We start from the raw sequence: 26,703 nt of genomic DNA on the forward strand, positions 1-26,703 counted from the left end.
CTAAGGCTCCTGTTTCGCGAAGAGGGAAGAACGGCCATCGTTGACTCGGCGTGCGCTTCGTTTCGTCTGCCTCCCATTTCCTCTCCTGGCCGTTCATCCATAGCTCTGCGATCGACGTGCTGGCTGATCGCGGCTCGTCATGGCGACGCCGAAGGACGGGGCACGTGGCCTCTTTAGCCAAGGAGTGGAAGCGGTGCTGGGCAGCTGGCCTGTTTTGCAGGTAGGGCTCCTTGGCCGCCGGGACAAACAAAAAGAAATGGCGGGAAGGAGGTAGGGCAGCAGCAGAAGAGGGGCAACTGCAAAGCCCATTTCGACCGGGGCGGAGGAAGAGTGGAGAGGCAACCTAGTAGAAGAGTTCCTTCATTGAAGTAAACCCAGGTGTCGGGAAGGACGCCTGGCACCACCCTCACCCTTCCTTAGGCATTGCCTTGGTCCTCGAACTGTGGCGCGGGGCTGAGGGGAGGGATGAAAGTCGTTGTGACAGTCTTTGGGACTGTTTAGTCGGATGATGTCTTTCTGCAAAGTGGTAGCAGAGCATAATAGAGCATAGCCGTAAATTTTAGACGGCTGGAGACTTAAGATTCTTGTGGAACCCAGAAACCAATTTTATTACGGCCCAAGCTCTCCTTTACCGGGTATTCTGGGGGTGTGGGATGTATTTTGTTGTCTGCTGTTATGCAGGAGGCTTGAACCTAGTTGACTGTATCCATCAGAGGATGCCTGAGTCAACTGATGCTTATATGTGCAACTACATTTTGAGATTTACTCCCAGGTGCATCTGCATAGAAGGAAGGGAGTTCCTTGGCGCTGGAAATTGCATTTTGCAAAATATGCATTGAATTTCTTCAGTTTGGCAGTCGAGCACTTGCTTTCTGACCACAAAAATGTACAAATGCATCTCGTTTCATATGCAGCCTGGTGTGAGAGAAATGTATCTCTTGTAATGAATGTTTGAAGCCCATATTTTGCCTTTATCAGAGATTGGCAGATTCAGGCATGTTGGACCGTCTATGTCTTCTATTAGACTTACAAAATCCACATGTGAAAAATGAAAAATTAAAGAGAACAGAGCCTCCAAGTGCATTCTGAGCCTAGAAATTTGTTGGAGACTGGAGATGATTCATAGGATCAATTCCAACTCTGCAGCTGTAGAATCATAGAATAATTCAGTTGGAAGGGTCCTCTAAAGCCATCAGGTCCAACCCCCCTGCTCAAGGCAGAAATCCGAATCAAAGCAGATCTGACAGACGATTGTCCAATGTTCTCTTGAATGCCTCCAGCATGATTATGAAGAACTGTGCATATACAGTATATATTTACAAGACACAAACAACATAAAATATAATTTAATAGAACAGAAAATAAAAATAAGAAAATATAAATAAATTGTACAATCAAGCATTAACATAAAAAAAATTAAAGCATTCTTACTTAGGGTGAGGAAAATCCTTCTATTATTGCCATTATTCAGTAATGCACTTAGGAAACATGCCTTTCCCCCATTTTGACACCATAGGTTGGTCCATATTTGAATGTGCACAAACCAGTGTATCTTCTCTTTAGTACAATTTTCAGAATTCAGAACTCTGTACCTGTCAGCAAAGGGGTTAAACATGGTACAGGAGTACCTAGTTATACAGCCAGGGTAACCTCCCACCCACAGGAGCATTTGCTACATGATGTACGAGGTGCGTGGCTGACATTATCTTCTGCGCCCCAATCGCAGCAGTAGCGCAGCTGCTGCAGTCCTGCCTTCCTGCTCGACCAGCCACTCTGCAGCTGAACAGTGAGACTCATCCTCCTGCCCCCTTGCCAGAGTGGCTGAGCCAGTAGGGAGGTGTGGCTGCGGCAGCCGAGCTACTGCCATGCCTGTCGTGCATAGTGTGGTGAATGCTCTGGTGGGTCTTGGGCTGGGAGGTAATCAGGCTGGCCACCTGTGCCTTCAAATATGAAGGCCCCATCTCTAGTATGTGTCCATCATACAGCTATGCATGTGTGATGCAAACAAGGGAAATATGCAAAAATGAATGTATCCTGTGATGATAGTGTAATGAAACCTAATGATTATAATGGGATTTATGAATAAGTGTGCTTAGGATTCTGCTGCAAACAAGGATGAAAAATCAATAACTCTCTAAATGTTGCAGGACTGCAGCTCCTGTTAGCCCTAGCAACACAGAGAGGACCACACATTACCATCCATACTGCTGTTATTAAAAAAAAAGAGCGAGCAAGCTTGTGGAGTAAGTATTTTTAATTAAATACTGTACTTGCTTGCAGCAGAGAGTTCCTCACTTGCCACATGAAGTCAGCTTTGTTAATGGTGATACAAAAGTACACACTCAAACTAAAGCTACATCTGTGAGCTGTCAGTCACGTCTCTTCCCTTTGGCTTTAGGGAGCCTGTAAAGACAGAAAAGATAGGTGTTTGTGCTTAAGTAGATTTCTTGTCTTATTTACAAACATAATGAAAATATTTCAAGGATTGTGAAAGGTGGGTAGTGTGTTGGTTGTGTTGTGGTTGCCAACCATTAGGCACCCGTTAAGCCATAACACAGGCAACATTACAAAAGGAAGTAGCAGTTCACTAATTATAGTGCAATCAAGGAGAAAACCTGAATAAGAGTTACAGTATGTTTTTGGAGCTCAACCCTGACCAAAAATGTTGTGTTTTAAGGTGAGTGAAGTATTGTCATATTAGCTGTGTCACTCTTGAAGTGTTTCCTGCTCTCACAGTAGGCAACTTCATTCCTAGTAGCTTCCTTATTTGCTATGAAATTCCCTGGGTATTTTGTATGAATGGGGCCTTGTCTTCTTCTGATGCAGATCGCAGTTGAAAATGGATTTGGAGGGGCATACAGTCAAGAGAAAGCTGAATGGATGGTGGGGGCCGTGGAGCAGTACTTCCAAAGCAACGGTGAGATACCAAAACAAGCACATGTCTTAATAAGACAAATTGTAGACTTGTGAAGGCTTTTTTTTTGTCCAAGTATTCAAAATGACAATTGAATGATCTACACTGATCACCCACAACATTAAAACCACTGAAAGATGAAGTGAATAGCATTGATTATATCATTACAATGGCACCTGTCAAGGGGTGGGATATATTAGTCAGCAAGCGAACCATAAGTTCTTGAATTTAATGTTTTGGAAGCAGGAAATATGGGCAAGTGAAAAGTTCTAATTGACTTCGACAAGGACCAAATAGTGATTGCTAGACAACTGGGCCAGAGCATCTTCCATCTACATTCTAGCCAGACCTGCTGCTGCTCAGCAGCCAAAATCAGATGTGATTTCTGTGTTCAGAATGGTATGGTGTCTTGTATAACAACCTGTTCATTCAGTGTTATATTATTTATTTATTTATTTATTTGATTTATATCCCGCCCATCTGGTCTGGTCGACCACTCTGGGCGGCTTCCAATAAAATATTAATTGTACATCATCCGTGTCATTGTGAATCTTGCTGGGTCCAGAAAAATGGAACAGTATAAAAGATAACAAAGACAAAAGAAATGCCATACCAGTAGGAAGGAGCACTGTTACCTATATTTGTTACCAGTGTGGAAGCTAAAAGCATGCAAATCAAAAGCATTGCTCAGTGGAACCACTGGAGTATGCATTATTTACAGTAATTAGAGGCAGTGCCATCAAGGACTCTTGTCTAGAGATGTGCACTTAGTATTTGTATCAGGAGATACAAATAAGAAGCATGGCAGCACATCCATTCCTGCCCCCCAGAACCAGCTTGTTCTACTTATCAGGCTCTGTACAATACATGCATCTGGCAACATCGTAGTTGTGCCAATTGTGGACATATTTCTGCTCGCTCTTCCCCGCCTCTCCCAGCAGCAGCGAGGGCAGCAGCGAGGTGGGAAGATGAGTCTCCTTGCTTAGCTGCTGAATGGTCAGCTGCGTGGAGAGGTAGGGAAGCGCCAGTTGATCTACATCCACGATTAGTGCAACTATGATGTTGACAGACATATTCACCATGTGGAGCCCGGTAAGTGTATTGGGCTGCTTCTGGTGGGCAAGAGTGGACCACAGTGGCAGCTACGCTGCCATGCCTCGTATTCATATCCGCTGGATATGAATACAAAGCACACACCTCTACTGTTGTCATATGTATTATGGTCTGGAAAAAGAATGGGGTTTAATGGTAACAGCAGAGAGGCTCAGACTTGGAACTTGTAGTCTAAATCTCAGCAGATGCGAGTTGTGGTTCAGTAACTTGCAGTGGAGCATGGCATAGTTTGAAAACCTAGATCCCTTCCTTTAATAGTAGAGGCAGGGAATTACTGGCCCAACAGATTGGACTAAATTCCTAAAGTCCTTTATTGCCAGCTCTGCTGAGTGGAAGTGATGGATGCAGTAGGTAGAGACATTTGGGACACTGAAGGCTCCCCACCCACCTTTTGGCACTGATGGGGACATTTGGACCATTGTTCATCTTTGATAGCTGCTTCTTTTAATTTAGAATATTTAACTGTTCACTTTCTCTGCAGCTGACCTGGAACCTGAGGAAATAGAGGATTTTCTTGCTGAGTTAATGAACAATGAATTTGACACAGTAGTAGAAGATGGAAGCTTGGCTCAGGTACCTCATGCTAGATTGTGAAAGAGAGCATAAATCCTGCCTTTTTTTTTCTTCCCTCAAATACCAGATTTGCAGAGACACATGGGAGCACATCCTGTTTGATGTAGAAATGATACTAGTCACTTTCCAGGCTATGTCAGCCTGGAAAGCATGATGGAGCAAGATCTTTCTTTGCTAATGGCTGGTATTTCCACTGTCTTAGAATTCACTTTTTTCTTAAGCAAGAACCTGTTAAGTTGGTATCTACAGTATATCACTTTGTTGTTTCATTTCTCCCAAACAGACAATGAGAATGTACCACTCTCAATTTCATTTGTGGGCTTCTGTGATGACTGCATGCTTTCCAGTACAAAATCCTCCAACCCATTGTGCATAATTAAAATGAACATAATTTGGGAGAACGCTACACTAGAACCTTCTCTTCCTAGTTTTGTACATCTGGGAAATGCTTTTGTTTGGGGGGAGCATTTTTGTTTTAGAAGCTTGCCTTCCCACAGCCTGAAGCAGACTGAACTTTGTCTGTGTGGTCTAAGAGAAGGTTGGGGAATATGGGGCTCTCCAGATGTTGGACAGCTCTCATAAGAGCTCTAACCAGCTTAGTCAGTGGTGAGGAATAATGAGAATTACAATCCAGTGACATCACTGACCATTTTCTCACAAGGAAAATCTGGAATAGGGATCTTAGCCTCATGCAAGGCAAAACCAAAACATAATACAGATGAGTCCTTTAAAGTTTGCTGCAGACTGAATAAACAGTACGTTAGAAGTGTGTACCTATGAGCAGAAGAAATCACTTTTTTTTAAAGTTGAAGAAGCAGCTGAACCTGGAATTCTCAGGGATTCAGTGAACTCATTCAGAGCAGTAGTAGAAGCCAGAATCTGGAACCTGCAGTGTAGTCATAGCAAACTAATTCTTGATTAAGACTGTACTAGAGGATTGAATTTAGATTCTTTATATGTTGAGCTCTTTGAGGCTTGGATAAATTCTTCTGCTTTTTAATGAAAGAGGTTCTTTTCTGGTCACATGTCCACTTGTGTCCCATTCTTCCTCTTTGGTGAAATCCAGCTTGGGCTGGTTATATATTATGACCAATTTTCACTTTTCTCCATAACTTGATTACAGTTCACCACTGTCAGGCAATGTTCTTCCATGTGAGATGCTGCAGATCAAAAGTCAGATCTGATTGCATAGCAGGTCAAGAGAGTGCAGTGCTTCTAAATGTGGCTTCTTGGCTTTTCACTGTAGAGATTAGTTGCAACCAAAAGAGAAAGGGTCCTTGTGACTTGTCTCAGGGCAAGAATTTCTGGCCTAATAGGGTATATTGATTTTTTTAACTAGGATCAGTTGTATTCAGTGTAATATAATGGCTAGAACACAAAACCAGGGTAGCCACGTTCAAATCTCTGTTTACTTCCAGAACTTAGTTTATTACCTTGAATCGGTTAGACTTTCTCAGCATCATTTTCTTCACAAGATTGGTGCAAAGATAAAATAAGAAAGGAGGAAGAACAGGACTCACTGGTTCCAAACCTCTTAAAACAAGCATGTGATAAAACTATAATAAATAGTATTCAGTACAGTAGTTTTTTTTACATGTCATACTTATGGCTGACTAGTTCAAATTACATCCTTAATTCAAATATAGTTATAAGGAACACTGACAGCTTTATGCAGTTATTTTAACAGATATGCTTTGTGGAAGACTAAGAAAGCCCTTTACTTCATTTTCACCTGATGACAGGATGGCATTAGGGCAGGACTCTGTAATTCCTGATTCTGTACTGTTGGGAAAATGTGTTGTAATGCCTTCCCTAATACACTTTTTGTATGAACATCAAGTAGCAGCTAGTGACATCATTTTGGCTGTATGAGTCTTTCTTTTTGAAAGAATTGTTATTAAAGAGTAAGTGCAACAAGCTGTCCACCTCTAATGACAATCATAACCAACCCAGCAGCTTGCCTTGATGAGAGCCCTGTCTTCCCAGGCAGCCCCCCTTCCCAGCATAAAGATATCCATGCACTAAGAGTAGGAAGTACATGGTTTTCTGCTATTTTGGGTCGCACCTCCCACTATCACTCAAGGCTGGCTAGTGCTGATAGAAAGTGCAGCCCAACAATATCCGGACGGCTGTTAGTTTTCCTTTCTGGTCCCAGACATAGTGGCCTTTATATCATCATTAGAAGGCATGTATGTCAGAAACTTGGGTGACTTACCCTTAGAGCAACATATTTTGGCCCAGATCAGCTCATCGCTACCAGATTGTTGGTCAGTGCTCGGAAGTGTCCCTCTTTTCTTTTTCTTTTTCTTTTTTTTTGCATTAGTTTACACCGCATACACGCACACACACACCCCTAGCCAATGGGGCCATACTGAAGAATGAGACTGGAAGCTGTGCTTCATACATCATAACTTTCCCAAGTTTTGTTGCTAGCCCAGGTTCAGTCCAGTCAGCATTGATGAATTACTTTGACAGAGCAAGTTTGGCAGCTGGTAATTTTGGCTCTTCCCAGATATGGCCTACTAATGATATAAAGGCATTCTTCTCCTTCTCCTAACTCTGGCTATGTTGATTTATAATATTTTATTAATACCATTTATTAATACCATTCTGACTACTGTCTTCAGCAGTGAACACCCAGAGATACTTGGAAGGCCAAGCGGGCCTGGCCTTGGTTCTCCATCCTAGGGTCTCTCTGTAGTCTAGTGGGATGGAATCAATATGTGGTTTTAATACCAGAGGGGTTTGGCCAGGGAAAAGTTCTTGTGCTTGTTGCTGAAAAGGATTTGCCCTTCTTCCCTTCTGGCAGGTAAGCCAGCAACTGTGCCTGTTCTTCAACCAGTGCCAGCGAGGAGATGAAGCAGCAGTGCATGAAACCATTGTACGCCTGGCTCAGAAGAAGCAAGAAGCTAGGATGGCAGCAGCAAAATCCCAGCCAGCTGAAGCAAGCAGTAGTGAAGAGGAGCCTGAGGAAGAGGTACTGCACAGATTGATCTTTAAAAAGTTATAGCTGGGCTTACTCGTCAGTCTGTGTGCCAGCTGGCTTCCCTAATTTGCAGACTTTGCTAAGTACTGGTTCTCAATGGGATAGGTAGGGATAAGAAGAGCAATATAGCTGAACACCATGAAAGGACAACCTAAAGTGGTGCCTCGCATTACGACGTTAATTCATTCTAGCGAAATCGCTGTAGAAAAACGTCGTAATGCGAAAAGAAAAAAACCATTGAAACGCATTAAAACCTGTTTAATGCGTTCCAAGGGGCTGTAAACACTGGCCATTTTCGCTGCCTGTGCAGCGAGGAATCCATCCCAGAAAACAGCGGGGGGCCATTTTGTTTACCCAGTGGCCATTTTGAAAACGGCGATCAGCTGTTGGAAAATCGTCGTTTTGCAAAGAATAGGTTCCCGAAGCAGGGAACTGATCATCGCAAAGCGAAATTCCCCCCTAGGAAACATTGTTTTGCGATCGCAAAAAGTTCGTCGTAATGCAGTTTCTTCGTTAAACGGGACAATCGTAAAGCGAGGCACCACTGTAGACTTCATGGGGCAGAACAGCTCCCAAGGACAGAAATCTTTTGCCTGTATTCCTGGTCAACTTGTCAAGTGATTACAAACTGGTTCTTAATCCAGTAGTTCTTTAAACTAAAATTTTGTGGAAAGTCATAGAACTTCTGTCTCCTCGGATTTTACCCCTTTTAATTTACAAAGACAAAGGCACTAAATTTAGAAAGACAAAAACTTTACAAAGACATGAGCTGAAATTGTATGGGTCAGTCATTAAGATGAGGGTGTGAATTTTGTGCTCTACAGGCTCCATGCAGTCCCCCTGGATTAGCATCCCAAAAAACCACACAACCCAATTTTGGTAGCGAGATGCACTGCTGGAAGAAGACCCAAGGCATTTAAAGGAAGCAGAAACCTTATTTTAAACTGCTTATTGCATTTTGGGCTCTAAAATACATTTCAAGCAAACAGTGCATATTGTTGTTGTTGTTTTTAAATTTCCACCAGTTTGCTACTTATGAAAGGAGCGTGAGGCTGTTCAGGGGAGACAAAAAATGGCCCCCAGATCTGCCATCCTTCCTTTAAGAACTAAGCCAGTCCCTAACGTTTCCTCACTTCTTTCCCAACCAGGCTATGGATTGTAATACCTCTCAGAGTATAAATGGACCCCAGCCCAGCCCTCCTCCTTCCACAGATGCCGATGCAGAAGATGGTTGGACCTTAGTAAGGAAGAAAAAGAAATGAAGTATAAAGGCAAAACTCTTAGGTCTGCAGGCGTTCTGCTTGGACTGCTGTAGGGAAGTGGAACTGCACGCCTGGATATTTCTTTGTGAAGTGTGAAAAGAAGCCGCTTTGCTGGCAGTGTTTTTTTGGTCTCTGCATAGTGGGCATACCCACCCCATGGACCCACTATCCCTTATTGTGCACTTTCTGCTCCTGGCATTTTTGCTTCTAACGGAGCAGAAACTCTTCTTCAGTGGGCAGGATCCAGGTCGAAGGGTGTAAAGCAGTTTCTTCTTTGTCAAGTGGAGACCATTTTCTCCTTCAGCTATCTTTGTAGGGTTTGAATACAGTTGCTGCGAGCAGCGCTGCAGGGTGTATCTCAGTGGAAGTCCTTCCTCCAGGCCCTGCTCATCTGCTGTCTGGTCTGAAGCAGTATCTTCAAGAGGGTCATGACCTTTTCTCGGCCCCTTCAAGAAACAGGCTGACTTTTTTTGGACAAAAAAAAAGCTAGCTTTACCCTCTTCTCTGTCCTACCCCAGGAGGGGGACAATTATGTTTTCATCCTTATTCAAAAGAAAGACATGAGTATAACAGAACAAAAAAAACACAAAATCCTGTATTTAAAAAATAATGGACACTGGAAAACAAATACAACAATGGAACTAGAAAGTAAAATGGACAATACATGGATCTCGGTTGTGGAAATAGGTCACTTCTATCCATAGAAATGCCCCTTCCCTAACCTTTGTAGTGGCCAGCCACTGTACATGAATAACAATAAAATATTATTTTGGTAAGATTTTGTATATCCCTTAATACTGAGTCTTTTTTTTTTAATATAAAAGTTACATGCACTAGCACTACACCAGAGGGGACAGGGAGGGCAAAGAAATGCAATTGGTACCAGCAACACCATCAGGAAACTTACAGAAAACGAGGGATCCTGACTTCCCATACATATGCACACTTGTAAATTGAAACAGTACCAGTGAAAAGGGGATGGAAGAACATTAATATAACTAGCTTTGAGATCCTCTAAGATGGTCCAGTAAGAATCAATATAAAACTCAAGAAGCACAGGTTTTTCAAGTGCATTTTTTCAAGAGGAAATAACTGTCTTGAGAAAAGAATATACGGTCATGCATTGGGTTTCATTTTTCCTTTGTAATGATGACCACTTATTTTGGTATAACCCATTGGGGCCATCTCCTCCACAAGCAGCCTGCTACAGAAAAGGCTTGTACAGCTAGCTATGAAGCCACTGTGTTTGCTATAATTAAATTGTGCTTTCAGGTTTCAGTCTTATGGGAATCTATGTAGCTCCTGCTGGGGTCTTCATCTTGTTTTGTATACCGGGCTCAGAAGAAAAGGAATCAATGGGGGGGGGCAGAATTCTTCCCACATTATAGTAGTTTGGGGGCATTTACTGTTTTTTGTGAGTTTTTCCTCTATTGCTCGGTTTTTTTGTGCGTGTTGTTTTTGCACAGAGGCTGTGTCTGGTTTTTATTTTGCTATTTTTCCTCTTGGGGTGCTTTACCTGTTAGACTGATTTTTTAAAATTATTTACTTAGTTTATTCTGTTAAAGGTGTATATTTTGATGAATTTCTTTTAATTTCTCATGCACTGTTGCCTACTTTTGGAGTAGACTGATTGTTGTCTTGCCTCTTCATTTTTAGAGTAGTTTAAATGTTCTTTAGGGGTTTTGGATTGATTCTCCATTGCCTAGCTTGCTCCTGCTTTTCTGGGTTTTTAAGTTTTTAAGGGTTCTTTATTGCTTTTGGACTACCAAAAATAATGAATGGAGAAACCTGAATTAAAATGATTCAAAAGAGATGGTTCCTTTCATATTAAACTAAAAGGCCAATATACAAAAACAAAAACCCAAAAGGTATGCCCTGAAATAATCTAAAAAACAAAACATGAAAATTTCCCCATTTCTTCAATACACTTAGAATACCAGTCCTCCTCTGCTGTTGTTGCTTTAGTTATCTGATGAGTGAGAAATCTGAAAAGGTTTCTCATTCTCACATAGGTTCTAGACATGAGCATGGATCTTTGGGTTCTGTCATTATGTGAAGAAGCAAAGATTGGCACTGCCTTCTAAAGTGTACTGGGGAAACTAGAAGCATTAACACCTGAAGAGGGCCAAACTCTGGTTTGTGTGGTCACTGTAAAAAACTGCAGCTACAATTGCAAGGGAGAGAACCTCATTGCCCTAATGATCAAATTTAGTTTCAAAGAAGTTTTCAAGAACTCAGTTCTATAAAGTGGCAGGGCCCAAAGCAGAGGAATGGTATCCAAAAATATTAGCATAATTTAGCTTAATAGTACAGTGGTGCCTTGCTTGACGATGTTAATTCGTTCCAGCGAAATCGCTGTAGAGTGAAAACATCGTCAAACGAAATTAAAAAACCCATTGAAATGCATTGAAAACCGTTCAATGCATTCCAATGGGCTGAATACCTGCTCGTCCAGCGAAGATCCTCCATACGCGATTCCCGAAGCAAGGAACCGATCATTGCACAGCAAAAAAACCCCATTTAAAACATCGTTTTGCAATCGCAAAAGCGATCACAAAAATGTCAGCATAAAGCAGATTCGTCGTAGAGCGGGGTAATCGTCTAGCGGGGCATGACTGTATTAGGAAAAGCATGCCAAGCATCTCAGAAAAGAGAAACTCCATATAAAAGGCTAGAAACTGCCAATCATATCATAACAAGGGGGTAAGCACCATTCTCAGCCATCCTACAGCACCACGGTGGGCTCCGGAAGGAGCGTGTTCGGCCCAACAGCCTGAGGTTCCCCAGCCCTGACTTTGTGCGATGTAGTAAGGATGCTACATCAGATGTTAAGGAAAAAGAAGAGGAGAATGGCTATTGTTTTCATACCCTGCAAGTGAAATCCCCAAAATAATTTGTCCCACACTGCTACAGAGATTCTCATACGTACATGTCCCACCTGGAGACCAAATGAAAATTGCAGGGAATTTTGCAAGACCAGTTAATTACAAATATAGGCATATGCATATACAAAGCCCATTTTAGTAACACCTTTCTTTAGCACCTTCAAACCCAGCACCATATTACAGAACTCATGGGTTGTAACTGAAACCTCTGAGCAGGACCCCTTTAAGTGAAAAAAAACAACAACAGGAGGAACTGAGGAGCCCCCACTAGGGTTATAAATCACTTTCTCAAGTCAGCCTGTTCCATCACCTGATCCTGGCAATTACAGCATTGAATGCTGTGATAAAAGGGGTGGGCTGGGGAGTCAAGAACATGCTTGGACTATTTGCAGCTTTTTCAGGGGCCACTTGAGCAGAAAACATCAGATGGGCCACAGTTTAAGCACCTCTCCCTTAATGAATAGACTTTGCTGTGGTGTACCAAGGCAAGGCTTACATTCATATTGAAGTGAATGGGACTTAAAAGCAAAGGGAGTCAAGCACACATCCCCCTTTCGTAGCAGGAGGCAAGACTAGGACAGGCTCTTCCATTTAGAACTTTTTACCCTCTTGCTATGGCTCTGTTTCCTGTTCCACATAAAAAAGGACCTGAAGATGGCATTTCCCAGGCTTCCTTCAGCTGATCCATTCATCATTCAGACAGCTGATTCTACAGTTTTCCTTTCCTTAATCATTACACCATTTTGCTGCATTCTTACAGTTTGAAAGCACACCTAAGAGCATAATTTCCCAATTCTTTTTTTTTAAACCCAGCCACAGACTAGAAGAGTGGGCTTTATATGACTACTGTCTGCAGGGTTGTGCAAGTCCCGTCACTTTAGGGAATACATAAACAGAAATCTTCGGTAGATTGTGCCCTTGAAATCCAACAAATAAAAAAAGGCAGAGGAAGGAAGAGCGTTCATTGGAATGTGGGAATTCAGGAATATGGTCCACATTTTTGGTAGAAGACTGGGTTTTTCTGTAAGGCGACCTTGCCTATCCTTTTCTTCTCCAAAACTGCCCGTTGTCTCCCAGTCTGCATGATGTTAATGCTGATTCTCTTCCTGGAGGCAAGACATTTCAGGTCCTAACGGAAGAAAGGGCGCTGAGCTCAGCCTTCTTCTATCTGAGAAGTGGCTGACGGCATGAAGAAATGACAGACAACATTCCACTTAAATTTCACAAAGATGAAGAGAAGAATAACATAGGAGGCAGATTCACGCTTGGGAGGAAACGCACAGCCCTCTGCTGACGCGAGCGGGTTCCATGCCCATTTGCTCCCCCACAACCATCTTACAAAGTCACTGCTGTAAAGACATTTTCGTTAAGTGCTAAATGAAGCAGTGGAGCCTGGAAGAACAGATCTTGGTCCAAATGTAAACCATAGGGCAGGGGTGTTGGAAGGAAGAAATCCACCTTCTTGGATCAGCGTCTCCCTGTGTACAATTGAAAGGGAGGAGGAAGCAAGAGAGGAGAGGGAAGTGTTGGGTGCCCACATGCTACAGCTGGGACTAGGAACTGGCCTAGAGCAAACCTCAGGGCATGCGGAGCATCTCTGCTACCAGGAACAGCAGAGAACGTTGAGGACAAGTCTCTGTCATCACAGAGGCAGGAGGTGGGCCATCCTGATGCTGAGAAAAGAAAAGGCGGATGGGAAAGTGCCAAAGAGAGAGAGAGAGAGAAAAAAAACAAGATGAAAAATGTTTCAAGTATACTGGTCGGAGAATTAGGACCAAGTGTCCCAAGGTGGGCAGAAGCAATTATTCCTTAACCCCCAGGCATCACATCTAGGTTCTTTCTGCCTCTGTATCTTCGTCAGCCTCCTGGATGGAAGGTGGTCCCTTGGCTTCTTCTCCACGGCCAGCCCGGCTCAGCACCTCCATCCACCGTTGCCGTAGCTCCTCGGTCTCGGGGCTAAAATACCAGCACAGGTGGCTTTGGCTGATCCGGAAGGCATGGCGACGATCCACGCGCTCACCGGGCTCCGGTAGGTTGACCTCAAAGCCAATCAGAGGCATTGAGCGCTGGGCCTTCACATCCTGTGGGGCAACAGACCACTCAAGATCAAAGGGCACGAAAAGCTCCTTTTAAAAAGTGACTCTTCTACATCCATTGCCTGCCTCACCGGGACCATTCGCTCTTCCCGATAGTGGCCAAAAAGAAAGAGCTTTGCAAGGCATCCTAATCAGCAGTCCTATTAGATGAGCCTTTTGGTTTGTTCATTGATGGACACAGGGGGAACATGGTGGGTTAAAAAGTACAACTCAGCTTGCACAGAGTGAGCCAGCAGCCCTGCCCTCCCCTTACTTCTCAGGTCACAGAGAGGGAGGATCTCTTAAAAATCATATACTTCCTGTAGCCATTTTAAGCACTGTTAAATCTGCTGCTTACTGAAGGACAACAGCCAAGCCTCAGCCCTTCTGTTCTGTTGGGCAGGCCCTCTCCCCGCTCCCTATAAGTTTCCTTTAATTCCTTCCTAAATTACTCAAGTTGCCTCCCCCCCCCGCACCTTCAAGAGTAACCAATGGGGACAGGAGGCCTCCTGAAGCAAGGCGAAGGCGGAAGGTTGCCATACCTGAGGAGCTCCATAGATGTACAGTACCAGGGGTTCGTTTTCCGGGATGACAAACCAGCCTTTGTGCCAAGCCTTCCCTCCTTTTTCCATGTAGTGCAAGAAACTGCAGATCACACTGTTCTCTGCTACCACAGAAGCCTGTTTCTGCAGAAGGGCCAAAGACAGAGAAAGGGTTATGAGACATTCTCCTGGCTATTGAGAATAACTTCTGTCTACACAGGTCATTAAGGGAGAATTAGCATGGGGTAGTGATTAGGGGGCAGCACTAGGACTTGGGACATAGGGATTCACCTCTTTCAAGCCATGAAACCTACGAAATGGCCATGGTCTCTCTCTCTCTCTCTCTCTCTCTGCCTGACTACCTCACAGAGATATTTCCAGGATAAAACAGGGAAGATATTTCCAGGATAAAACAGAGAAGTGGAAAGGCCACAAGCATGTCACCCTTGAGATCAGTGGAGGAAAGGCAGGATATTTATGTGACTAATAAACAATATAAGTAATGGTGTCAGAGTAGAACTGGGATTACCCAAAGTCCCATTCTTACTCAGCTGTAGAGTGTGGAAGGGATTGTCACTCTCAAATTGGCCTCCTCAGCCACACTAGACGCTGTTTCAAGTCCTCCATACAGAGCACGTTACCATAGTCTTTCGAGACTGAAAGATGCCTAATGAAGTACAGGCAGAACAGACAAACCAACTTCACAGACAAACCCCTTGGTGGAGAGGTTAAAAGGGAGTTGGCCATGGGTTCTCTGGAGAAAAAGAAAATGTGGGGTAGAGTTTCTAAATAAATATGTATATTTGGCCCACTAATAGTCTGGTGGCTCCTGTATAGTGAGGGTGTGGGTAGAGGATGTGTATATCATGAATGGAGAACCTTTTGGGACCTCCAAGGGTTTTGGCCTGTAACTCCCACAATGCCATTGGCCATAAAGACAAGAGCTTTTGGGAGTTAAAGCCCAACAACACAGGAAGATCCAGCTCACATCTGATACACCTGCAGCATCTCCAGATAAAAATGGAGAGACGCTGTACTGTTCAGATTTCCAAGCACATTTGCTTTCCTATTGGCCTATCTTCAGAAAGAAGAATTATGATAATATGTACATCAGAAAAGGGCATTTCTGGCCCCTTAGCATGCAATTCATCAGGCAACAACGATGGCTGAAAGGAGCTGAGGGCCAAAAACATCTGGAGTGGCATGTTCGTCTCTGCTGTGTAGAGGATTATATAAAACTAGTGTAGTGTTGTAACCATGGCAAAAATTGGGAACCAAAGTGACGTAGGTAAAATGCTTTCAATCGCTCTGTGGGCAAGCTGACGTCATGAGGCAGGGTCAAGCCCCCCAAATGCCATGAGGTTGTTTCTGAGCTTTGCCCCCCACCCAGCATCTTCCTAGTCAGGAAGAACATGGCATTGGGTGAATACCAGAGATCCAGGTTGTTTTCTCTGGAAACTAACCAGTGGGAATAACCCTATTCTGATGCACTAGAATAGGCCTGGCCAGGGGAAGCTGCCTCATGGGCCAGAGGTTCCTAATTCCTAGCTTAAGAGTGTCAGGCAAGGACGTGAAAGACCATGATTCAAATCTTTGATTAGCCACCAAGGTCACTTCATGAACTTAGGATAATTACAATCTCTTCCGGCATCAACCCCATTCACGGGACTGTGGTAAGCATTAAAAAACGGGAAGGAAACATGAGCTGTTCAGAGGAACTAGGATAAAAACCGAACATATGTACGTATAGGTAACTATAGATGTGTCTGTGCAAAGTATTTTTATCACTTTTTAAGCTAGTAAGAACAAAACTGCTCCTTTGTTCCAGCAAATCAAAGGCTTGTCAAGTACAGCACTCTGCTGCCAGCTGCGGTGTGATTTTGATCTGCTCCAGTAAGTTAACCAACAGCTGACTCATTTGCCACAAAGTTCATTTTATAGAAACAGTATGTGAGACAGAAAGTGAGAGGGATGCCCCACTCACTGGAGAGCCATCCCTCCCCCACAACAAGAATAAGGAGGAGAGTGCCCAGCCAGGGCCAGGACCTGTGGCAGAAGCTCAGCAAGGGACAGAAATAGAGGAGTTGACTGAGAACTTGCAGGGTGTGACAATGAGAGAGGTCCAGGAGGAAAAGGCAGGAAAAGAGAGGAAAAAGAGAGTGGAGTTTGAGGCAAGGACAGGGGAGATAAAAAGGAAAGAAAGTCAGTTGCCGGCAGGCTGGGAATGAGTAAGGAATGAGAAGGAAAGAGTAGAGAGAGAAAGGAGAGAGAGGCTAGAATGGAGAATAAGAGAGCTGAGGAAGAAGAGCTACAGGGACGACTCTGGTAGGATCGAGACCCCGAGGGATGAACCCTGTGGAATGGCGATAGGGATGACGAGACCCTGCCCTTGCTGGAAGGCGCTACAGGGCAGACCATGAGAGATTGGGTCCCTGCTGATTTAACAGGACCATGGAATAATAGTTATGGCAACCCGTTCCTGTTTGAAGATTGGAGACCCCTTCTAGACGCGTTGGCAGAAGGAGAAAAGGCTCACAATCATGTCACAGACACTTGTTTATTGTTAAATGCACCAATAAATCTTTCCCCTGTTTTGAAGCAACAAAAATCTACTGATTTCTTTGGACCGAAAGAGGAGCCTAAAGTCGAACCCGCACACACAGTAAAAGTACATTTAAAATAATGCTATGAAGGCAAGCTTAAGAGATCTTGTCTTAATTGGAAAAGTTATGCAAAAAGTGCCATGGAAAGGATACGGGTGGGCAGGTAGGTGTGCAGGAAAAAGAAGGGGCAAGGGAGGAAAGGCAATGCAGGGAACACCCCTCCCCACTTTAGGGTCAAAGTACATGTGGCATCAAAAATTTGGCATGCAGGTGCAGATTTTTTTTCCTCCTTTACAACCCCAAACCAGATTTGGACTGGCACACACAGATGGAGGAAGGCTTAATTTTTTCCCCCTAAATCTGATTTTATCTAGAAATCAGCACCAACTACGGTGAGGTTTTTTTTTTTGCTTTGTGTATTTTTTACTTTAAAAAAAAACCCTCCTTGTGCAGCAACCTTCCAGATAAAATCTGGATGAATGGATTTTAAAACCTCTTTTCTTCATGCTGCTTCCAATCTAAATCAAAGTCTTACTTGTATATTCTAGAGCAGCAGTTCCTAGCCTTGGGTGACCCTGGTATTCTTGGACCGCAATTCCCAGAAATCTCAGCCAGCAAAGCTGGTGGTGAAGGCTTCTGGGAATTGCAGTCCAAGAACACCAGGGTCATCCAAGGCTGTGAGCGACTGCTCATAAAAAGCACTCTTGAGCTGCAGGCTCTATCTTTAAAGTAGCATGCAGTTTGACCATGCAACGTCTCCCAGATATTAATATCTTTAGCAGATTCTTCAGATAAAATATTTATACCCCAAATAATACATGTATAATCAGCAACGTCAACACAGAATTTTTGTGTAGACAAAAATTTTCCAGAACATCTTGAGTTAGGAGCATCTCAAGTAACAGAACCAGCATATATTCCACAGCCGACCCCAGTCTATCAGTATCCAGGAGGACTAGAAACTTAGAAATAATTTCCAAAAATTGAGTGAATACACCAAATGACACTTCTAAAATTACTAGGAAGATAAAATACAAAACTTCTTTTCATAAGGTGGGGCTTTTCTATTCTTCCACTACCCCAGCATTGTGATCGTGGAAACACAACCACTAGATATATGTGCTTTCTCTTTCATCAGCTAACAAGGCAACCATTCCCAGGTGCAGCATCCTAAAGAGAAACCTCATGGCAAGGTGAGCACTGAGGAAATACGGAAAGGACCATGGGAGCAGAAAGTCTTGGCCAATGCCTTTACAAGACAAAGGAAGGAGGAATTTATTGGGAAACCAACCAATGAAAGAGCTGGTTTCCAAAGAAGGAGGTGCTTCACGGCCAGAAGGGCCTCATAGAGCTAGGAGGGCATATCTTACCTCCAGAATGGATCTCCGGCGCTGAGGTGTATTGGGGTGTGGGATGGGACTAGCAGGGGAGCCCTGCAGCATTGTGTAGCAGTCAGTACAGACACGGTTGGGGCGGTTGTTGTCGTAGACCAGGCGGGCCCGGAACTCCGAACATTTTCCACAGACGACCTGAAATTAGAGGGCGAGACAATCTTTGCCATGGCACGCCGCCTGGGACCGACAAGCTCATTTAGAACCACTGTAGTAGGGGAGTTTGTCTGTCTGCACTGAAAACTGACACTGGTAAAGGGAAGATCCCCAGAGAGGAGGATTTAGACTGTATAGAATCCTTTATTGGGTTGGAGTACGGCTCCTAGTATCAATCAACTGCTGAACTGGGAGTTGTAGTCCAAAAGCCATACCTACATCTGCCACAGAACTACCCAGAAAAACTTCAACACCAAAAGCATAAATGGCTGCGTTTCAGCGCTGACTCCAGGTTTACAGGGGGCTTTGAGCTCCTCTCCTCCTAGCAGGCTCATCTCTTCTTGTCAGCTTCTTCTCACCCTGGACTCTTCGCTTGTTTCTCTATTTGGGCTCACTGTCACAATCCCCAGGGTGGGTGGGTGGAAGGAGGCAGCCTTCCCTATTCTGGTGCCCTCCAGACATACTAGACTACAATGCCCATCATCCAGGACCATTGTTTACACCAAATGTGGAATTACAGGAGACGCAGGCCTACAAATATGAGTAGTGCTAGATTGGGGAAGGCTGCTGGTATAAAGCAGACAGAACCTACTGCTTCCTTTCCTTTCCTCCCTTCCTCTGCCTGCTTACTTGGAGTGACTCAGCAACAACATCCTAGAGGAATAGATAATTGCATCTCCTTTGGAAGATTGCTTTTTTTCTTTCTTTCTTTTTTTAGGATAATGTGAGGCATTGGGAGGGCTGAAGCAGCAAAGGCAGGCCCACAAGGTTGTTACAGAATGATGAGGCCCACAAACATCTGCAAGTTGCTCACTCCAGCCTAGAGGCCTTGTGGCCAGGCACTTGAGTAGCACCAGCCCTACCATAAGACAGGCAGAGGCAGCTGATTTGGAAAATCATGAAAAGGCAGCAAACTCTTTGGTGTTTTAATTCTTATCGCTGTCTTCTGACTCCTAAGTAAAAAATGCTTGGTGGATTTTCTACTTATGGCAGCAAACTAAGTCAAGGAATCTTGCATACTCTGCACATTCATCGGGAGGACGGGATGCTCTCGTTTGCTAATCCATCTCAGATACCCAAATGTCTTGAGCTAGCCCTGCCTGCCATAGGTATGAGCCCCAATAGGCACGTTACAATGCTGGTGTGTATGTGTCATACAGTAGGTTGAGATGAGCCTTTGTTCAACACTTTTAAAACTTGCTCCTCTTTTTCAAGACCCATCTGACTGACCACAGACCATGCTTGCTGAGGATGGAAGGAGCCACAGAGACCCTGAGCATCTGAAGAGATCTGCTCCTCAGCCTAGATTCCTAGACCATCCTTTGCAACCCTCTCCAAACATACCAAGATTTCATGGCAGACAACACAGATTAGTCAGGGAGGAAAAATTCCCTGGAGGCAGTCAGCTTTCAAAAAACCTACAGGCCAAAAAGCAGCTCTGAACAAGAGTTAACACGCAGACGACATTGGCTTATTCATGCATAGCACTGTGTACCCAGCCCTCTCTCCAAGGAGGCCGTTAAAATGAAAACAAAGAGCATGTGTCTGCTTGTGCGGCCACATGAAATGCAAAACACACAGTCTCTCTCACTGCCGCAAACTCTTACGTGGCCACAAGCCCGGCAATGGTGTCTCCGCTTGGTGAGGGCATTAAAGGATTCCTTGCACTGCATACACAAGGTGACTTCTTTTTCCCGGATCGGCGTGGGCGCCCGCCGGCCCAGTTCACACCCCTGCAGGGTAGGACAGCAAGGTGAAAGATGTTAGGAATGCTGGAGAGCAACAAGATAAATCAATCCAATCGATCAACTGAATGATTGATGACCAATCAGTAGTCTGACAGATAATGCACACTCCAAACGGTGCATCCAGAAGAAACCATTTCTCCTTCTAACCAGTTGAAACCTCAACTTTCAGGAAAACACTGGATACTCTAATTCAGAGGTATCAAATTCAATTTCATCTTGGGCTGCATCGGCATTATGATTGCCCTCAAAGGGCAGGTGGTATCTGTAAGACTATATAAATGTATCTACTCTTTGTCATATTAAATATAATCCTCCTCATTCGATTATTACTGGTTTTAGTAATAAGCAATAACTAGCTTATTACTAAAATCAGTAATAGTAAAAGCCTATGATCAAAGTCTATAGGGACGTGGTGGCGCTGTGGGCTAAACCGCAGAAGCCTGTGCTGCAGGGTCAGAAGACCAAGCAGTTGTAAGATCGAATCCACGCAACGGAGTGAGCTCCCGTCGCTTGTCCCAGCTCCCGCCAACCTAGTGGTTCGAAAGCATGCAAATGCAAGTAGATAAATAGGGACCACCTCGGTGGGAAGGTAACAGCGTTCCGTGTCTAAGTCGCACTGGCCATGTGACCATGCAAGATTGTCTTCGGACAAAACGCTGGCTCTATGGCTTGGAAACGGGGATGAGCACCGCCCCCTAGAGTCGAACACGACTGGACAAAAATTGTCAAGGGGAACCTTTACCTTTTTTATGATCAAAATCTAGAAATAATGGCAAGCAGATATACAACTATTGTACAATTTATTGAAAAGTGAGTTTTAATAACCGTTGACGCCCGCTCCACAGCCCCACCCATGTTTTTGTTTGTTTTGTTAATTATTCACGGAAGTCTCCCACCTTTCCCTCAGCCCTCGTTATCACCTGGCTCCTCACTTGCTTTCATAAGCTGATGCGGGAGAGGAGGCAGAGATGGCCCCTGCTACTGTCTGACAGAAACATACACCATCACCTCACTGGGAGCCGTAAGAACGGGAGTGGGCAATAGCGAGGACTACATTCCCCAAGGTGCTGTACGCTGCCCAAGCAGCTGCACTTTTCGACTCGTTGCTGTTTGGAATGCTGGGATTAGAAGTCCTGCTGGGCAGATTCCCAGCGTCTTTACGGAGCACTATGAGTGACCGAGTAAGGCGCCTGCCTAAATTGTATGCTGCATAGTATCAGGCAACACCGCGAGGGCCACATGAAATGGCCCAGTGAGCCGGATTTGGCCCACGGGCCTTGAGTTTGACGCCTGTGCTCCATATAATCTCACAAGGCAGTCAGGAGAGCCCCCAGAAGCTTCAGAATGTAACACTGGCTCATAATTCAGTCCACATTTTCAGGAAATAGGCACATTCTAAAATTTGCAAGGTTCTAGCCTGCATTACAGCAGAGTGACACTTACAAATGTGCAAGCAATGCCTTGTGCATCTTCCAAACCAGACGAATAAGTGAGTAAGATTGCAAAACAGCTTGGCAGGAAAGGAGAAGGAATCCTTTAGTTCCCTGTCCAGTATTTGCCCCTCTCTGTAAAGCAGAGCACTGTATGCAACATTGGAGAAATCATGCCAACCTGCATAATTGGTTGCAGAACTACAGATTGCAGAATTCCGATGCTGGAGATGATTTTTCTTTTAATTTCAGAGGGAGACACAGACTTAGAAATAAGCCTGAACAAGGCTACGTCTGGACAAAAATTTAAAACCCTGCGGCTGCCGTTTTCCTCATCTGACCAAAGAGTCAGTCCTCCCCTACTTTCAAACAGAGAACAGGGTCGAGAAGAAAGAAAAAGATTGAAGGGGGGGAACTCACTGGGGAATTGGGTGGTGTTTCATCTTCGCTGAGCAGCTGCTTGAACATCTCTAAAGTCTGCTCATGCTTCTGGATGGTTGCCTGTATCGCCTGATGGTTTAAACAACAGGGTATTTGTGGTTACATATAAACGGAGCACCGAAGCAAAAAGGAAGCAGCAGAATCCTTCAGTGGGGCAAGCAAGAGATTGCCAAGCTTAGAGAACCCTTGTACCAAAACACACATTTATCTCATTCCAGTTTCTCTTTGGCAACTAGCAGGAGGAGGAGGAGGCAATAATTCTAGATGGAGGAGACAATAATTCTTCCCTTTTTTCACCCTCATCTCTCACTTAGCCCTGCTCTCAGCCTCACTTTCTCCCTGTCTTACGGGAATGGAGGCAATGATGCAAACGCTCCTCCAACTGTACACCAATACGGGAGTGCCTGCTTCAACATGGACTACAGGTGTCACAACCCACATTGTCAGGACAGTGACTCGGCACCAGGCAAAGCTTTTATTTTGCTAGTGTGTGTGTCGGCAGAGTCTAGACATCACCATCTTCCATTCACAACCCTCCCAGGTTTTCCCACTGCGCTGACTGTCCCTTTTCTTTAAACCAAAAATAAACTTTAAAAATCATTCCAAGGAAGAAGAGGCAGAACGGCTACATATTAGCTTCTAATAGGAGCCCTCCATCTGGAAGTGCCCAAGGCTATTCCACAGCACATTATTCCTGACTGAATTGGTATGACTTGCCTTATAAAACCTACCACTTTTTCCCCCAGCCAGTTTTTGAAAGCCAGCCTTGCAAACATGGCAGAGACGTCCCATCTTCTCCACTGCTAAGAAAAAGAAGCCTCTCTTCTTCTCACTCCCCCCTCTCCCAAAGCAAGCAGAAAAGGGCTTTGTGGTGCTGGAGGTGCAGGAAAGGAAAGGCCGAGTCCTCTACTTCCTTTAACTTCCCCAGAGGTAAAAGGCAATATTATGTAGCAGGTACAAAAGACCAGCAGTTACCTGGATCCAGTCTCTCTTCTCCTCTTCAGTCCTAAGGAGGAATAACAGAACATGTTAGGGGACATGCTAACGGGGTGTTTGCAGTAGAGTCAGGGACTGGGAAGCATGTGGCCCTCCGGATGTTGTTGTCTGGCCGTGGGAAATCACGCCAACCTCCACAATTTGTACAGATTGCAGAGTTTGGATGTTACTGTGGGCAACATGGCTGCAGATTATTTCATTAGCATCTGGAAGGCCAGAGGTTGCCCGTGACCGATGTGGCCTGGGCTGGTGTGGTGGCATGAAGGTGGCATTCCTCCAGCCATTGTTGCACCCTCTTTGGGCAGTGTGGCTTTGTCATGTTGGCTGGAGATGATAGAAAAAAACTGTAGTCCGTCACATCTGCAGAACATCACATCCACCTGCGAAGACTAGAACAGTGGTCCCCAACCTTGCGCCTCCAGAAGTTCTTAGACTTCAACTCCCAGAAATCCTGACCATCAGAGGTGGTGGTGAAGGCTTCTGGGAGTTGTGGTCCAAGAACATCTGGAGGCCCAAGGTTGGGGACCACTGGACTAGAAGATAGGAAGAAAGAGCAGCAAGCCATGGGAGGTCAAAGCCACATTGTCCAAGGGGTGGCCATTCTTTTCACTTTTCACGAACAGGAACGGTCACTGAGTGGGTTCACTGGCTGTACCTGGCCTGAAGTTCTAAGGATCGCTGCTTCCCTGATACAAGGAAGGTCCGGGGCACATTGAGGCTGCTGGTCTCTTTCAGCTGTAGAGAAATAAGAAAAAGAGGGTTAGTTCATCCATGAGGCCTCATCCTTGGGATCACAAGCAACTTTCATGTGCAAACAAGTCAGACTCTGTAGAACTTAGAAAAGTTATTTTTCCAGACAACTCCATCTAGAAATCTCCCAGCCATCATGGTTGCGTTCCAGACCTAACTTCTGATTCAGGGATGACTTCCTGGAGTGGGGGATTGTTCCCCTTCTCAATTCCCCTTGACTCAGCTAATTGGGAATATGAAACGTCACCCAGATATACCTCAAATATCAACAGAGAATATAAACGTTTCTATTTGAGGAGTTTTGAAGGGATACATGACATATCCCAAACAAAATGATCTGTTGTGTTAGTTTTCATGGCTGAGTCTTCATCTTTAACACTTCTGCGTTTTTTGGTGGCACGTTTGTCTAAAGTCTGTCCCAACTGTTTTGTAAAAGGGGCTTGGTTGTTTAGTTAAAAACATCATCCAAAGCACCAGAGAGAAAAAAAGGAGTAAATTTAAAAACAAAAATAGTCGTCCCAACATCTTCTCAAAAAATTAAGTATCAGACGGAACTAGTTCATATATTCAGCGGCAAAGTCAAGTCAGGAACATGAAAGAACAAGCAGTCTTATCCTGACTCAGACTCTGGGTTCATCTAGCCCAGGCTGTCAACTCTTGACTCGCAGCTGCAATCCAGACTGTCAGGGTAGAATCCTTTCCCCGCTTCCCTGGGGAGCCCTGGGATTTCCCCCTGAGGGTGTCCCGTCCAACTACTTAACCAGGCCCAACTCACTTTAGCTTCTGAAATCAAGTGAAAACAGCTGTGCCCAGGACAATATTGGGAGATCATCAAACTATAGCCATGCATGTGTCATCTAGGCTACAAACGTGCCTTGTAACTACTGTCTGACAGAAACATACAGTGGTGTCTCGCAAGACGAGCACCCCGTTTAACGACGAAATCGCATCACGACAAATTTTTTGCGATCGCAAAAGCGATCGCTTTACGATTGTTTCAACGGCGGAATTTCACTTTGCGATGATCGGTTCCCTGCTTTGGGGACCGATTCTCGCAAAACGATGATTTTCGGCCAGCTGATTCGCAGTTTCAAAATGGCCGCCGGGTTAAAAAAAAGGCTCCCCTCTCTTTTCTGGGACAGATTCTTCGCTGCATGGGCAGCAAAAATGGCCGCGCTATGGAGGATCTTTGCTGGACTGTGAGTTTCAAGCCCCTAGGAACGCATTAATCGGGTTTTAATGCGTTTCTATGGGCTTTTTTATTTCGCATTACAATGTTTTCATTCTACAGCGATTTCGCTGGAACGAATTAACGTCGTAATGCGAGGCACCACTGTATTATGTTGGTTTATTTATTCATGAATGAATAGGAATGTTTTATTGATTTATAGCCAATAAAGATGCATACATCAAGAGAAATTAAACCGTTCTTAAAAAACAGAATTTGGCAGCTAACACAAGTACACGTAAACCATAAGATAAGATAATAAAAAAGCATTATCAAACAGTATCAGGTTGTAAAATTAACTTGAAGAGCTTGTGAAGCAGGTATTTACTTACTTATCTATTTATGTTTTAAATTTTTATTCTGTCCATTTAGTGGCAAGGCCCCTACTTTGGCCGGCTTACAACAAGCAACATGAACATAAAATTCAGCAATGAGTACCAATTTAAAACATCAAATAAAAGAAAACCAATCATATATTAACAATATATAAGTAGCAGCTGATAGAAAAGATGGTGGACAAACAGAGACAATTAACCTTGAAATAATAGAAAGTCAATAGTCAAAGGAGACCAAATTAATCCAGGTTAAGGCTGTGGAAGGCCTGGGTAAACAGTCACATTTTCACTTGTTTTCTAAAGCTGAGGACTGGTTTAGTTATCCCTTCCAGAAAAATAAGCCAGAATAATAACAAGGAACTAACTTGAATGTGAGTGAGTTCCTCTCTGCCCACTCCTAAACTATCATTAAATTGTGCCCAGTTTCAACTTGGATTGATAACAGTCACTGTTATCACTCTGATATATTTCTAGCAGCTGAAATCTGTATGGTTCCTTTCTATTGCGACACACACACCCGTTTTACCTCCATCCCGTCTACATCGATACGAGCGCGGACTCCGAATTTCTGGCCAATGAGACGCAGCTTTGGCACGCAGTACAGCAAGCGGTCATTGAACTGGATTTTAAAAAGAAGAGTAAAGTTACAGGATGTCAAGGACTTCCTGCCAGGCCCCGTCTTTCTGGGCTTGGTCAGGTTAAAAACAGGGGAAGGGGGCAAAGTCCCAGCACCTCTTCTCACCAGGATTAGGTACCGGTCTTGGGTTGTCCCATTCTTTGCAGAAAGCTTCAGGATGTGCCCTTCCTTGATGAGCTCATTAGTGGGACTGACAATGTCTTCCTCACCTCCCAGCAGCTCATACACCTTCAGCAACGAGTGCATCCTTTCCTAGAAGGGTTACGTTCATTCATCATTTAATGCCAGGCTCATCAAATTTTTTGAGCCACATCATTTTAATTTGTCTGTTTCGGGGCAAAGGGGGAAATAGGGCGAGGGGTGCTTTGGGCCACTGTTTAACAACGCTACATTACTTTTTAATTTACCACTTTAACAGCTATTTCTCTTAATGATTATAACAATTGCATCTGACAACTTTTCAGTCCATAAATACTCCTTTAACAATCACACATTAGCACTACCAAGCTGCAAAGGAAACTGCCTTGTACTAGTCAAATCATTTGTCCCTCTGGCCTGCTAGCACCTCCTGGGATCTGGCAGCAACTCTAGTGGATTTCAGGAAGTGATCTTTTCTCATTGCCCCCTACCCTACAGAA

At 44.2% G+C, this 26,703-nt stretch overlaps 2 protein-coding genes across 4 annotated transcripts in view; one reads left to right on the top strand and one right to left on the bottom strand.

The window, feature by feature from the left end:
* Positions 1-9,624, top strand: TSR2 (TSR2 ribosome maturation factor). The gene is made up of 5 exons (XM_020792960.3): positions 1-220; positions 2,827-2,917; positions 4,509-4,600; positions 7,410-7,577; positions 8,735-9,624. Exons 1-5 carry the CDS (start codon positions 140-142, stop codon positions 8,846-8,848), a joined length of 546 nt encoding a protein of 181 aa, XP_020648619.1. The 5' UTR covers positions 1-139; the 3' UTR covers positions 8,849-9,624.
* FGD1 (FYVE, RhoGEF and PH domain containing 1) overlaps positions 2,237-26,703 on the bottom strand; it is a 75,409-nt gene continuing 50,942 nt past the window's right edge. The window contains exons 10-18 of one of the 3 annotated variants that reach the window (XM_072991389.2): positions 26,171-26,317; positions 25,946-26,047; positions 23,771-23,850; positions 23,095-23,125; positions 22,099-22,188; positions 20,108-20,233; positions 18,324-18,482; positions 14,351-14,494; positions 2,237-2,403 (exon numbers count right to left, since the gene is read on the bottom strand). In XM_072991389.2, coding sequence (XP_072847490.1) covers positions 2,395-2,403; positions 14,351-14,494; positions 18,324-18,482; positions 20,108-20,233; positions 22,099-22,188; positions 23,095-23,125; positions 23,771-23,850; positions 25,946-26,047; positions 26,171-26,317 — 888 coding nt within the window. In that variant the 3' untranslated portion in view covers positions 2,237-2,394. Of the gene's footprint in view, positions 2,404-10,420; positions 13,815-14,350; positions 14,495-18,323; positions 18,483-20,107; positions 20,234-22,098; positions 22,189-23,094; positions 23,126-23,770; positions 23,851-25,945; positions 26,048-26,170; positions 26,318-26,703 lie in introns of those variants that run through there. The other 2 variants (XM_020792958.3, XM_072991388.2) reach the window with 2 other exon arrangements.

The sequence above is a fragment of the Pogona vitticeps genome, chromosome 2 (assembly GCF_051106095.1).
Source record: "Pogona vitticeps strain Pit_001003342236 chromosome 2, PviZW2.1, whole genome shotgun sequence".
Lineage (NCBI taxonomy): Eukaryota > Metazoa > Chordata > Lepidosauria > Squamata > Agamidae > Pogona > Pogona vitticeps.

Coding starts and splice junctions, on each gene's coding strand:
- TSR2 (XM_020792960.3), top strand. CDS start 140: ATGGCGACGCCGAAGGACGGGGCACGTGGCCTCTTTAGCCAAGGAGTG. Junction 2,918..4,508: donor GCAGTACTTCCAAAGCAACG/GTGAGATACCAA, acceptor CTTTCTCTGCAG/CTGACCTGGAACCTGAGGAA. Junction 7,578..8,734: donor AAGAGGAGCCTGAGGAAGAG/GTACTGCACAGA, acceptor TTTCCCAACCAG/GCTATGGATTGTAATACCTC.